General features: G+C 37.6%; 1 protein-coding gene across 1 annotated transcript; it reads right to left on the bottom strand.

The window, feature by feature from the left end:
- Nucleotides 1-11,178: 11,178 nt before the first annotated feature.
- Nucleotides 11,179-14,330, bottom strand: LOC136204167 (uncharacterized). The gene is made up of 3 exons (XM_065995364.1): nt 14,111-14,330; nt 11,986-12,442; nt 11,179-11,898 (listed from the first exon to the last, which is right to left on the bottom strand). The coding sequence occupies exons 2-3, from the start codon at nt 12,274-12,276 to the stop codon at nt 11,284-11,286; spliced, it is 906 nt and encodes a 301-aa protein (XP_065851436.1). The 5' UTR covers nt 12,277-12,442; nt 14,111-14,330; the 3' UTR covers nt 11,179-11,283.
- Nucleotides 14,331-14,537: the final 207 nt, after the last annotated feature.

Raw genomic sequence — 14,537 nt, 5'->3', positions numbered from 1 at the left:
CATATTCTTAGAGCAAAGCATTCGAGACTTATGGACATTGATCTTCTGGCCAGACGCAGCGCAGAAACAGTTAAGAATATCCATAACCACACCAATTTGCTCCTCATTCCCTTCCACAAAGATCATAATATCGTCGGCGAAGAACAGATGGGTAATATGAGGGCAGAATTTGTTGATGGCCACAGGATGAAGATTCCCCTTGCTTACAGGTGAGACAACCTTTCCATAGCAATTACAAAAAGGAAGGGGCTCATAGGATCCCCTTGATGGATTCCCCTGGAAGGAGAGAACTCCTCAGACATATCACCATTGATCATAACCTGGAAAACAGGAGAAGAAATACAGTCCTTAATCAATCTCCTCCAGCTGTCCGGAATACCAGCTCTCTTTAAACTATCTAGAAGAAAACCCCAATTTAGACGGTCATAAGCTTTCTCCAGATCCAGTTTAAGCGCCACAATCCCTTTCTTACCCTTCTTCATTTTCATGGAGTGGACCATTTCCTGGGCGATAACCACATTGTCCATCATTTGCCTGCCAGGGACAAAACTGCCTTGGTTTTGGCCTATAATCTCAGGAAGAATATGCCGGATCCTATTAGCCACAATCTTAGTGGTAGCTTTATATAACACATTGCAAAGGCTAATCGGTCTCATCTGCAAAAAGGAGGAAGGTTTTTCAACTTTCGGTATCAGGACCAGAAGGGTCTTATTCACCAGACTAATATCGTTAGAACCGCTGAAAATGATGCGGAGCATCTTTCCCTAGGATCGAGTCCGAGCAAGGGAAGCCGGAGGAAGAACCAAGTGCGAGCAACAAGCGATTAAAGAGGCCAAAACAATACAACACATCTGCTCAGACACGCCCCGCGTGTTGATGAACACGCCCCGCGTGTTCTTGAGAGTGATCCGGAGAAAGTCCAGAAGGTCACTTACGCAGGGCGTGGATGGGGCACGCCCCGCATGAAGGAAAGTAATCCCGGAGAAGAGTTCAACAGCCAAAGTACGCCCCGCGTACTTTCAGATACGCCCCGTGTACTTGCACTTTTCCAAAGTACGCCCCGCGTACTTCTGAGTACGCCCCGTGTAAAATTGTTCCTGATCCAGAGAATGGCTCATCAGCCAAAGTACGCCCCGCGTACTTTTGGATACGCCCCGTGTACTTTCACTTTTCCAGGAACTTGCTCCTTACTCCAGCTTCCTGGTTATTTACACTTTTGGTCCCTCAGCTCCTCTCCCTCCTTCAAATCAACCCCCTCCACTTACCTTTACCCCATTTACCCATTCTCTTATCATTTTAATTAGTTATTTGATTTACCCTTTCATGTAATTTGTTTTAGGGTTTTTGAGATGATATAAATTCATCTCTTTCTCTTGTAATAGGTTAACTTTTTATCAATCAAATATTAAAACCTTCTTTGTGAAGCTTTGTTAAGGTTTATCCTTCAACAATGGGGAAATCTTGATTTCCTATGGATTTAGTCCATGAATTGGGATCCACTCCTTCTAGTTTAGCTAGATAAGTTGTTAGCCTTTGTGAGTTTACGGTTTAAAACTCTCAGTGGATTCCGCGCTACATCATTTGGTATCAGAGCCGATCGTTTTCCTTGAACGGAGACTTCTTTCGACAATGATTCAACCGAGTTATTCACAAGCCTTAAAGGAATGTATTAAAGCCGAGACAATGGAGATGAGGCTCCAATATGCCGAGATGATAAGAAAGACAAGAGAGAACTTGGAGCAAGAAGAGATGGAGAGGCTCCAAAGGGGAACCCGAAATAGTCGGAGACGACAACGTCGAGCCCAACGGAAAAAGGATGAAGAAACCTCTCTTTTGCATCCTCAAGGTTCATCCCAAACCTTTCCTCCATTATACAAGAAAGAGGTAAACCCAACATTTTCAAATTCTCATTTGGAAGTTATGGATGAATTTATTTCTAGTGAGGGGTTGGATGTTGGTGATGTTATTTGTGAACTAGATTCTCATTTTGGATTATTTGATAATGATGTTGTGAATGAGAATGTGGATTTATGTATGGATGAGGAGGAAGGAGTGTTGTTAGGGGAGGATGTTGGGGAAAACAATGTAGCAAGTGATGTTCCCCAAGTGTTTGATGAAATTCCCACTAGGCATAGCCACATATGTATGCTTAAGGGCATTGAGGATATTTATCTTCAAGAGGGGGAGAAGGAGTTTGGGCTTATTAATCTCTTTAAGGAGAAGGATGAAAGTAATTTATGTGTGGAGATTGATGGCTATGGTGATGGGAGAGATGTTGGTGGTTCTACCATATTGGGTTATAGCATGTCTTTTGAGTCGGGCGACTTGGCACGTGAATTAGTCGGTTCGAATTGTGAAGAGGAGTGGAAGGAAACGAAAGGTCATGGGAAAAGGTGGATCGTTGATGAAGATGGAAATGAATTTGAATACAACCATGAAGAAGAGGATTTAGAAGAGGAGATTGATGAAGAGGAGAACCAATCCGAGAATGAGCTAGTAAGACATAAGGAGCATGATTATTGTGAAGGCGAATTCGAGGATGAGGTTGAAGAGAGAGAGAGCGCTTCCGAAGATGACATATGTGAGGATGGTGAACTTTGTCATAATGCATATGAGTTTGAATATGATGAAGATGGTAGAGTTTACCATGGGAAGGATGAACGTCAAGGCATTGAGTGGAACCAATATGGTGCCGCTTATAAGGAAGACGAAGATAGAGTCTACTATGATGAGAGTGAGCATCGGTGTGTTGAGTGGGATCGACACGGGACTCCTTATGAAGATGATGAGTGTAGATTCTATTGTGATGATGAGTTGGAGGATGTTGAACGGTCCTATAACGAAGATATCTATGAGTATGGTGGAGGTAGGTTCCATCATGATGATGAGTTGGGGAATGTAGAGTGGGACCGAAATGAAGGCACTTATGAGTATGATGAGGGTCGGCTCCGAGATGACCATGAGACGGAAAATGTAGAGTGGGGCCGGAACGAAGATACTTATGAGCATGATGATGGTCGGTTCCGAGATGACTATGAGTCGGGAAATGTTGGGTGGAACCGAAATGAAGATGCTTGTGATGATGAAGAAAATCGGTTCCAAGTTGAGGATGAGTCGGGAAGTGTTGAGCATGAAGACACCTATGAAATTGATGATGATGGCAATGAGCACAATGTGTATTTGGTGACTAAGGTGCTAATGCCTAGTAAAGAGGAGCCTAGCCAACGTCATCGATTATTTAGAACTCGATGCTTAGTTCGTGGGAAGAAGTGTGAGATGGTGATCGACGGAGGAAGTCAAGTGAATATCATTAGTCGGTCCGCCATTAGTAAGTTTGGGTTGGTTCCCGAGCCACATCCTAGACCTTACCGCCTTGGTTGGGTCAATGAGGTGGAGAAGCTTCAAGTTAGTCATTGGTGTAAGGTTCCTTTCACTATTGGAGCTTATGGGGATGAAGCTATGTGTGATGTTGTAGAGATGGGTGCTTGTGATGTGCTACTTGGGAGGCCATGGCAATTTGATTGTGATGCCTCACATGCGGGAAGAAGCAACACCTACACCATACGCAAAGGCGGAATCCGATATGTCCTTATACCTTTGAAGAGTTCTCCTAGTAAGAAGAGGGAGACCACTTTGGGAGATTGTCCAACTCGGGAGTTGAACGTGAATGGGTGCATTGGTGGAATGGTTGAAACCTTGAATCACATTGACTTGGGTCCCATGGTTGAGCTAGCTAGCCACTCTCCTAGTGAAGTCAAATCCCAAGAGGAGAATGAGGTTGAGAAGGGGACTAGCAAAGTTGGAAGTGAGGAAGTAGAGCCGATGCTCAAGGGTGACAAGAACGTGTCTAACGAGCCACCTATAGGGCTTCCTAAAGGGCTGCCACCTTTGAGAAAGCTACCACGAGACATTGCATGGGATCCGGGAGAGAGTGCACCTAGCTCTACATATAGTGAGCTGATCTCTAGAGAGGAGGAGGAAGGTTGCTCTATGAAGCCTATTGATAGCACCGAGACGCCTAGCACATGCCACATGCAAAAGAATCGAGTCACTCATTGGGTAAAATCTGAACTTATTCTTTTGTGCTTTGTTGAGATCTTTGTGTTGGAATCTTGGATGTGTATGTTGAGGGAGAACCTTCCCGATGATGAGCCTATGAGAGGTGATCTTATTATGAGAAAGGTGAGCTTTATGTTGAGGGAGAACCTTCCCTATGATGGAACCATGAAGGGTGATCTTGTTGGGGGCTTTGGTGTTTGTTCATTGAGGGGGAATGACTTCCCGGGGAACATAGAAAAGATGGAAGGAAGTCAAGACTTGGTAAACTCGGAACTCGTTACTTTACACTTTATTGCTATGTATATGTGGGGGTATATGTGGTGCTTGTTGAGGAAGCAACAACCCTATGTGGAGTCAATGAGAAGCAAGCTTGTGATGAAGAGAGTGGGGTTTGTGAAGTCTTTGATGAATAGGGATAGCCGCCCGAGAGATGTTGAGTATGTAGAACAAATTCAAGACTTGGGGATTGATGGCCAAGTTAGTAATGTGGCAAGTCTTGAAGTTCCGGGATTGTTAACCCAAGGTGAGGATGGAGCTAATCTATGTGCTCTTGAGTTCGTTTTGAAGTGGGTTGACAAGTGTCGCCGGGATATCCCGTTTGATGTGGGCCATGGGCAAGGAGAGATTGAGCATGGTAGCTGGGTTAGTGGCATGAATGAGAGCGAAGGTCGGGCCTATTCAAGTCAAAATCGTTTTTGGGTTGTGAAGAGTACTCAAGGGATCGCTCCAATTTGGGTTGATTTATGGCGCCGAGGCATGTCATTTGAGGTTGGCTATGTGCGAGTGGAGATTGAGCCTAGCATCCGGGTTGATGGCGTGGGGTATATTGAGGTCCGGGCATATTCGACTCAAGACCATGTTGGGGTTTTGAAGAGTGCTTATGTGATTGATCCTAGTGGGGTTGATATGTGTCGTCGGGGCATTCCATTTGACGTAGGCCATGAGTGGAAGAAGATTGAGTTGATTCCTCAAGTTCGTGATGGGGAGATCAAGAGGTTCCAAGGGTGGTATGCTCAACGAAATGAGGGGTGTATGCAGACCATCCAAGCATTTGTTGGGAAGTGGTTTGACACGCTCCGCCAAGACATACCATTCGATGTTGGTAGAGCGTTCGATATTGGTGGAGATTGGGAGATAAGTGCCATGGAAGATGGATGCCGGGGTGAAGTACTTGAGATATCGGGAAAAGCTCGTGAGGAGAAGGTGAGTCCGACAATATGTGGAGTGGACTCCTTGAATTCATCTCGAACAACACCTTGGTTCGATTTGAGGACTTGGGTTCATTCACAACAAACTCGTCTCTTCAATGCGTGGCAAGCAACTTGGGGTCAAGTTCTTTTTAAGAGAGAGTGAATGATGCGGAGCATCTTTCCCTAGGATCGAGTCCGAGCAAGGGAAGCCGAAGGAAGAACCAAGTGCGAGCAACAAGCGATTAAAGAGGCCAAAACAATACAACACATCTGCTCAGACACGCCCCGCGTGTTGATGAACACGCCCCGCGTGTTCTTGAGAGTGATCCGGAGAAAGTCCAGAAGGTCACTTACGCAGGGCGTGGATGGGGCACGCCCCGCGTGGAAGAAAACACGCCCCGCGTGAAGGAAAGTAATCCCGGAGAAGAGTTCAACAGCCAAAGTACGCCCCGCGTACTTTCAGATACGCCCCGTGTACTTGCACTTTTCCAAAGTACACCCCGCGTACTTCTGAGTACGCCCCGTGTAAAATTGTTCCTGATCCAGAGAATGGCTCATCAGCCAAAGTACGCCCCGCGTACTTTTGGATACGCCCCGTGTACTTTCACTTTTCCAGGAACTTGCTCCTTACTCCAGCTTCCTGATTATTTACACTTTTGGTCCCTCAGCTCCTCTCCCTCCTTCAAATCAACCCCCTCCACTTACCTTTACCCTATTTACCCCTTCTCTTATCATTTTAATTAGTTATTTGATTTACCCTTTCATGTAATTTGTTTTAGGGTTTTTGAGATGATATAAATTCATCTCTTTCTCTTGTAATAGGTTAACTTTTTATCAATCAAATATTAAAACCTTCTTTGTGAAGCTTTGTTAAGGTTTATCCTTCAACAATGGGGAAATCTTGATTTCCTATGGATTTAGTCCATGAATTGGGATCCACTCCTTCTAGTTTAGCTAGATAAATTGTTAGCCTTTGTGAGTTTACGGTTTAAAACTCTCAGTGGATTCCGCGCTACATCAGAAAACCTCTTTAACAAAACTGTAGATGCCTTCCTTCACAGTATCCCAGTGTTTGTGGTAAAAACTGGCAGGAATACCATCGATCCCCGGAGCCTTAGTAGCTCCAATGCTAGAGAAAGCCAGATCAATTTCTTTCTGGTCAATAGGATGGAAAGCTTCTTTAATAGCATCCTCCTCTAACCTAGGAAAAGAAATCCCAGCGAGGGCTTTATCCAGATCCACCTCGTCCTCTTTAAAGAGGGCTTTGTAGAAGTCAAGGGCCAGGCGGCGAATCTCTTCATCCTCATAGACCCAGTCTCCATTGGAGTCTTTAATAGCATCTATTCATATGTTTGTGATCTATTACTAATTAGTGATAAAATGACGCACATGTGAAATGTGTATGACAAAATTCATGACTAAAAAGACAGTTTGTTGAATGATTTTTCAAATTAACCTAATTTATCAACATTAATAATATATTTACTATTTGTTGTAAGCTTTAAAGGTAAAATGGTACAATTTTAATATTAAAGATAAAATTGCTCGTAATTATCAACATTAAGGTCCCGTTTGGTAAGACGTAATGACATTCGTAATGGAATGACCATTACATTGAAGGCCCATTACCATGTTTGGTTGCATGTTACAATTTTATTGTAATGGAATGAGAAAACCTTGAGTTAAATTTTGTTGAACAAATCTTAAAATCCCCATTACATAGAAAAATGACATGAATTCTCATTACATTGTCATCTAACCTCTCATTTCTCAAATCTCACATCTTAATTTTACCTTTCATTCTTGTAAAAAACGCAAAAATTAGAAAAACATGAAAATTGAAAACGAGAAAAAAAACGAAAAAATGTGAAAAATGAAAAAAAACAAAAAACCGGAAAAGGAGAAAATAAAAAAACGGTGAAAAATGTTGAAAATGGAAATTAAAAGAACGAGAAAAAATTTAGAAAAAAAATGAAAAAGCGAAAAACTATATACTAATTTATTGATTCCGGTTAATCTAATTTTGTATTTGATTTCGTTTCGATTTTTCACATTTTTTGTGCTTTACACGTTTTTTGTGTTTTTTTTTTGTTGATTTTAATTATGTAAATGAAATTTTATTATTACATTTAATTAGAAAAATAAGTATTATAATGGTAATTACATTTCATCATTTTCTTTTTAATTGTAAACCAAACATGGTAATAGAATCACCATTTCATTCCATTACATTACAATTTTGATTACATTACGATCTTGATTACATTACATTGCATTACAGCATATCAAACGGATCTTAAGATTTTTTTTCTCACCTTATCCCGTTTAAAAAAAATCCAAATTCACCAATAATCATATATTTAAATTTTATACCTATTATTTTTAAACCAATTAATTGATGGAAAAAGAAAAAGAAAAAGTGTGGAGTTTTGTGATTTCAGCAATGGCAATGTGAAGTGGTACTTTTTGATGAGTTTTAACCGCGTCTGTTCTGTTTTTTCGTTTTCTTTTCTACGCGTTTTCCATTTGACCATTCTATCATCTAAACTCCCCTGTTTTCCTTTGCTTTTTCTTTTCATCCAAATGCCTCTCAAAAAAATTTTATCGGGATGTTGAAGTAGCCCTTCAAGATGGCCTATTAAGTGTTAGGCTTGTCCAAAATTCAAAATTTTAATATTTTCGGCCTATTAGGTACTCCGTAAATCTAAATTTCTAATTTTTATGGGTCTGTTAGACCTATCTAAATCCAAATTTCTAAAAAAAATTGGCCTATTAGGCCTCCATAAATCCAAATTTCTAATTTTTTTTTTGTCTGTTAGACCATGTTTAAATACAAATTATTGTTTTTGGCCTAGTAGGACCTCTCAAATCAAAAATTTTAATTTTCCTAAATCCAATTTTTTTTTTACATGTTAGGAATCTTAAATAAAATCTAGTTTAATTTTGAGAAATAGTACATTAATACTTAAAAATTGGTTATTGACCACTCAAATTATAATACGCATATATACAAAAAAAAAAAAATAAGCAAGTTCGATTTAGTAAAAATTGAGCAAGTTCGATTAAGTGTCATGTTATTTGGTGAAGATTATAATTGACTGAATCTTCAATTTGTTCAATTGATGGAAAAATCAAAATTTAATTAAAAAAACAAATAAAAAATCAAATGCCTTAAAATGTTCTTTCTTTTTTTTTCCTTTGAATTGTGTTCATAATTCTCGGTTTTTATTTAACTATAAAATTGTTTTTATGATATTAGAAGCCTATTAATACATAAAGAAAAGTTCGTATATAATAGATATTGAAGATAATATTAGATGAATGATGTAGGATTGGTGACTGAATCCATACCTTGTTACAGAAGCTTTCTGGTTTTTAAAAAAAGATAAACATGAATATATTTTCATTTGGGGGATACATTTTAAATATTTAATTCTTGAATGCAAAATGGTTTTTCATAATATAATTTCTCATTTTAAATTCAACCGATAAGTGGATATATAGTTACGAATCTTCAATTTCATTTTATTGATAAAATCTTCAATTTGTTTTCCTTCTTTTTCCTCCACCGGTTTAGATTACTGTATTTTTTGTTATTGTTATTTTTTTAGTATATGTTCATATATTTTATCGGATATCTTTATCCATCTGAATTTGGTTTTTCTATATTATTCTGTCATTTGTACCTTTTCGGATTTAGTAAAAGCGAAAATGGTTTATCTTATCCGTGTTAATAAATTCAACAACAAAAACGACTCAGATTCGAATGTTTAAAATGACCTAAATGATGAAAATTGTATTGTAGGTGTTTTTCTACAGATTTGGATTACGATAAGTATACGTTTTATTATTCTTTTGTAGTTTTTATATATGGCTTTTTTGTTCTTTGTAGTTTTCATCCTTTTCGCGGATCTTGTATTGTCTTTAGTTTCTACTTGTATTCTTTATTATTTTTTTGTTATACACTTTTTTTTTTATCTAATGAATTCTCATAAAAAGAAAAAAAGTTGATTGTAAAGTTTGGGATACCAATAAAAGTTGAGAAGTTGAATGGCTAATTTATACGTTATATTTATTTTGTTTTTTCTATAAACTTCTACATTTTTTGCTTTCGAAACACTATTGAAAAAACAAGGGCACTTGGACTGTATAAGTGTCCAAAATCGAAAATCCATTCTGATTTTCTACGATTAGTCTATCTGAACGTTTTTTTGCTTCTAAGTGATATTTAGCTGCCTGGATACTGTCTAGCGCCTAGAGGACGATGAGCCAAAACGTTTTTTATTGGATTTTTTTTTTCGCTTTATTATAATTTTCAATGATATGCACATTTTAAGATATATAGCAAAAATATAGGCGTTTTTCTATATTAAATAATTATATTATTAATTTTAGATAGTATTATACATATTCAATTTGAATTTATATACAATTTGTTGTACAAAAAAATATAAATCCGATTAATTTTTACTTAATTCTCTCTGGAGGATCCTGTGCGTCACAAAAAAAAAACACCGATTAAAAAGAAAATAATAATAACAAAAAATACAATAATCTAACCTAGTAGAAGGAAAACTTCATTCGTCCTCCTCAAAGCAGATCCATAAAATTAGGTTTTTGTGAAGGTTCTCAAGTGTTTTCCTTGATTTTGATTTTGGATGTTAGTTGTGATTTAATTTTTAGGTTGTATTTGCATCATCAATATGTAGAAGGTTAATGTTCTCTTAATGTTTGCTATAGTAGCTTTCTTTCCTAGTTGAATGATGTACTGTTTTGGCTTTTTTCCCTATAATTATTCTAAAAACAATTTCTTTTTTAACTAAACAATATATACGGATATTATTAGAGGAGTTCTTATATTAAGCACCGGGTTTTCTATGTCACTCGGAGAATCTTCAATTCACATTTAGACACGTGTATTACGACCCCACGTAATAATTAAAATAATATGGCCTCTTATAATATGTGTTATTAGGAAGAGTCAAATAGCTGAAATTCTATGGAAGTATTTTCTGGTAAAGTATTGCCATGGATGATTTACATAAAAGGAAGATGGATGAGGGAAAGAAGAAAAATCACCATGTAACTAGGGATGTAATTTGTAAATGGGACGGAAAAGAATCCCCAAATGTTAGGAAAATTGAGAAAAAATATAATAATTTATTTATAACATAATGAAACTGGGAAAATCTCCGATAGATCTTCGAAGGACAAATATTTGGATAGAGAGTGACTCTACATATGTTGTTCAAACATTCCGGAAAGTAGTGGTTTCTCATGTTTACAGGGAAGGAAATCAGGTCGCAGACATCCTAGCCAACTACGGCAGAACAATCACCAATTCTGTCTGGTGGGATAACATTCCATCTTTTTTTGCATCTCTGCTTTCTTTTGTAATTTAACGGGTCAAACCGTTTATAGGTTCTCATAGCTTTTGTCATTGTTCTTTGTACTCTTTTTTCTGTTTCTCTTTAATAAATCGGAACCAGGTTATTTGTTGCAGGCAAGGATGCCAACCTAGTTGGGATGTCTGCCTAATCCATCCCTGGTCTTCCATGTTCTAATTAAAAAAAATGAAACTAGGAAAATCTCCGATAGATCTTTCCCATCCCCACCCCGTTTACATTCCTATTCCTATTCCTATTCCTATGATTATCCCTCTCTATTAACATGGACTATTACCATCTATTGCATAGTATTGGTGTTATTAGGCTGTGGAGGGTCAATTCCGGTTAACTGGAAAGCCAAGCAAGCAAGAGCTTGCATAAGAGCCGACCATTACCTCCCCTGTTTCAAACTGAAATCGATGACACTGACGTGATTTGCATACTTCAGTACCAAAAACTTTCCAGAATGGCATGGTTAGCAGTCAAATTGGCGAATTTAGATCTAATCCCTTGTAAAAACTTAAAAATTTAAATACTTCTAATGACTAAATTGAACATTCTACTAAATTTCCATACCAAATAAATAACAATATCAACATAATCAACATAAATAAAAAGCAAACTAGAAACTAATAGTTAACAACAAATCAATAATCCGTTACATAATCATCATCACTTGTTCCATGAAAATTGTTCAGAAAATTGTTAAGATAGTTGTAGTCATTCATGGTAGACAACGAAGGTAGCTGCGACTTCTGAGCATCTTCCTCGAATTTGCATTCAGCTATTTCATGTTGTCTCCGTCGAAAATAATCACGAACAACTGGATCTTCAATTTTATTGACATCCCTCGCCATGACTTTATCTTCTCGGGTTTTCAATTGCCTTTTGCGTATTGCATTTGATTCGGCTAACAATTCGCACAATTTTACATTGTCTACCATTTTTAGCTTCGATTCTTTGGATCGTGTTTCTTTTTTCTTTTCAAGTTTTGCTTTCTTAACTCTCATTGGAATTTCAGATGATCTTGATGTAGAATTATTTTCATTCAAGTCATTCAACTCACTAGAAAAATCAGACAAACCTGTGGATTGTTGAGTCGGATTCTCAGTCTCCGAATTTTGTGTCCTCAGCATCTGTCTTGCTGTTCGTCCGTTGTCTGAAGATTTACCGACATCTTTCAGCAAAGACCAAACATGGTCAAATTTGAACCCGCTTTTAAAATTTGGGTCCGTCCACATAAGCTGTTTGGCTCGGTACATCTGCAATACATTACACAGTATTATGAAAATATTCATATGCCTAAATCTTGATGTAATATAGTTGAGTAAACAAAAGAAAAAACTAACTATATCTAGATCGGATGCACCACTTGGAATCTTTTGTTCAATCTGTTCAAGGCATTCTTTTAATTTTCTCACAGCCATATCAATTTTATGGTATCGACTTTCCAACGATCGCCAGCTCCTATGCTCCACATTCAGTTGTTCTGTTGCATTGTACACAGTTGCTACTCGTCCCCACTTCCGTTCTCTGGTTTCATCTGGCTCTGTAGTTAGATCTTGTGTGAGCTCCAAATAAGTAGAGCATAATAGCACATCTTCATCATGAGTGAATCCAGATTTACGAATAGAAGCCATTTGGAAGAAGTTTAGGACAAAATAAGTGTTTGGAATTGCAGAATAAAAGAATAAAGTGAGTTCATTCTTTGTAATGCACTTAATACTATCTATAGAGCCAATGAGCTTTCAATCCCGGTAATGGTTTCAATAACGCAAAAGACTCCAACAAACATTCAATCCCTCCCTGCAATAAAAATAAAGGCAACAATATTGCAGTTAATAACATTTGATATTTGGGTAGAATTACTTTCCCCCAAACACAATTTACCTCATTTACAAAAAGGAAAAGTAAAACATTGATTTGAGTAGAGTAATTTCAGAAAGAGTGCCTACTAGACCTGATAGAATATAGAAGAATGCATAGAACCATGTCAAAATTGCAGAAAACGGCTTATCTTAGCAGTGTAGGGGGAGACAGTTACGTTCATAGGCCAATCCTGAAGAAGGTTCAGCAAGGTGTGATGAATAAAACATATTGAGGTTGTTTCTCTCGGATCCCAAACCGGTATAAGGACAACTATAAAGAACAGGGACACTTCAGCATAGAAATCTCTGTCAACTCTAGACCAATAGAAAGACACTTGATTTAAACGATTCACCCTAGTCGATCGAGGATTAGTGACATTTTGCCGAGGAAAGAAAGACAGGATGTCTTCATATAGGACGTTCCGTATAGTTGAGCACTGATGGCATTCCATTCATTAATGCTAAAATGTTCTGGCTCAAGTAAATTCTAACTACAAACCAAATAACTATAAGACAAGGATTAACACATAGAAATGATGGAAATAGTAGCCCTTTATGGACTTACGGGCTGGACAAAATTATATGCCAAACACATTAGGACTTTGTTTTATTTACTGCGGTATGCTTCACGGACTAGGAAATGGACACCAGGAAACGTTATTTCTAAAACATAACCTTCATAAAATAGGATTCGAACGAAAATGGACAAGTACATGAAATGAACACGTACACGGAATGCTGAAAAGCTTCTAAAGAGGAGTGTTCATGCAACATAAGATGGGGGTGCAAATTGCACCTCCAACAGTAGAGAGGCTGAACCACCCTTCACAGCTGGGGTGGTTCCCGACAACCCCGTGCCGCCTTAGCTCCCTACCTATGGATGAAAATAGAATTGAACTAACATGCAAATGACTAGCAACGTTTTCTCTGGGTAGACCAGATACATTCATCAACTCTACAATTCTTTTACAATACTCAAAGCTACTTCAGCCTTGGTACAAGCTGTAAATGCAACATCAAAACTAGGAGTGACCTATAATGCAAATTTTCATTCTTCATAATAAAAAAATGAAGGGTCAATTTGGCCCCTAAAATTTGCGAACATGTTCAGTTTAGCCTAAATCAAAGTCTAGGTATCAACTGGCTCTGGAGTTGGCAACATTTGACAAATTAGCTCAATTTTTTACGTATTGAAATTGAATGTATTGGGTTAAATTCTCCTTTTTCATAAAACAACTTACAATGCTTAGAAATGAGAAAATTCTAATAACAATTTTATTTAAAGACTGAGACATTTATTTCGTACAAAAACAGTAATATCTTATATATATATAAAGCACAGATAGATCCAAGAGAATAATAATGTGGAAAGCACTATCTAGCACATAAAACCAAATAGGGCTCAAAATTCACCAAGGTTCTCAATTTGAGGATTTAAGAAGTAAAAACCACAAGACTGTACTCTGCTAAAATCTTCAACTATCACAATTATAAACAATGCAACAATTTTCCCAAGATAAAACTGGAGGCATTATCATTCATACTCTTTGGAACAATCTTCAAAATGTATGAAAACTAAACCAAAAAAAAAAAAAAGAGAAAATACCACAAAGTTAGAGATCTGGCCCCAATCTGCCCTCTGAAGAAAATGACCTTCAAACCTCCAAACCCGATCTCCACCGATGAAAATGAAGAAGAAGATGACTAGAAGCCAATGTTCAAATATCACCGCGATCTACCGGTTTAAACTCCGAAAAACTCAAATCTAGTGCAGCTGGAGGGATTGGAAGAAAATGCAGACTTTTCTCTTATATTTTCTGGTTGTTTTCTCGTTCAGTCTGTACTTTTTGTCTCACTCTTTTCCACTTAAATACCCTTAGTTTTTCTTCACTTGGACCAACTTAATGGACTGAGAGAAAGCCCAACAAGAAGATCCAGTTTAAAGTTGCATACATAAGATTTTTTTTTTGAGGCATACATAAGAAATTAATAACTGCAATATCTTGGTATAATACTTGCATCACTAAAATTCC

The sequence above is a fragment of the Euphorbia lathyris genome, chromosome 8 (genome assembly GCF_963576675.1).
Source record: "Euphorbia lathyris chromosome 8, ddEupLath1.1, whole genome shotgun sequence".
Classification (NCBI taxonomy): Eukaryota; Viridiplantae; Streptophyta; class Magnoliopsida; order Malpighiales; family Euphorbiaceae; genus Euphorbia; species Euphorbia lathyris.
This window is presented reverse-complemented; position numbering and strand designations above follow the sequence as displayed.

Excerpts from the sequence above, each read along its gene's own strand:
- LOC136204167 (XM_065995364.1), bottom strand. The coding sequence starts at position 12,276 with ATGGCTTCTATTCGTAAATCTGGATTCACTCATGATGAAGATGTGCTA. Across the intron at positions 11,899-11,985 it reads GTGCATCCGATCTAGATATA|ATGTACCGAGCCAAACAGCT; the intron begins GTTAGTTTTTTC and ends AATGTATTGCAG.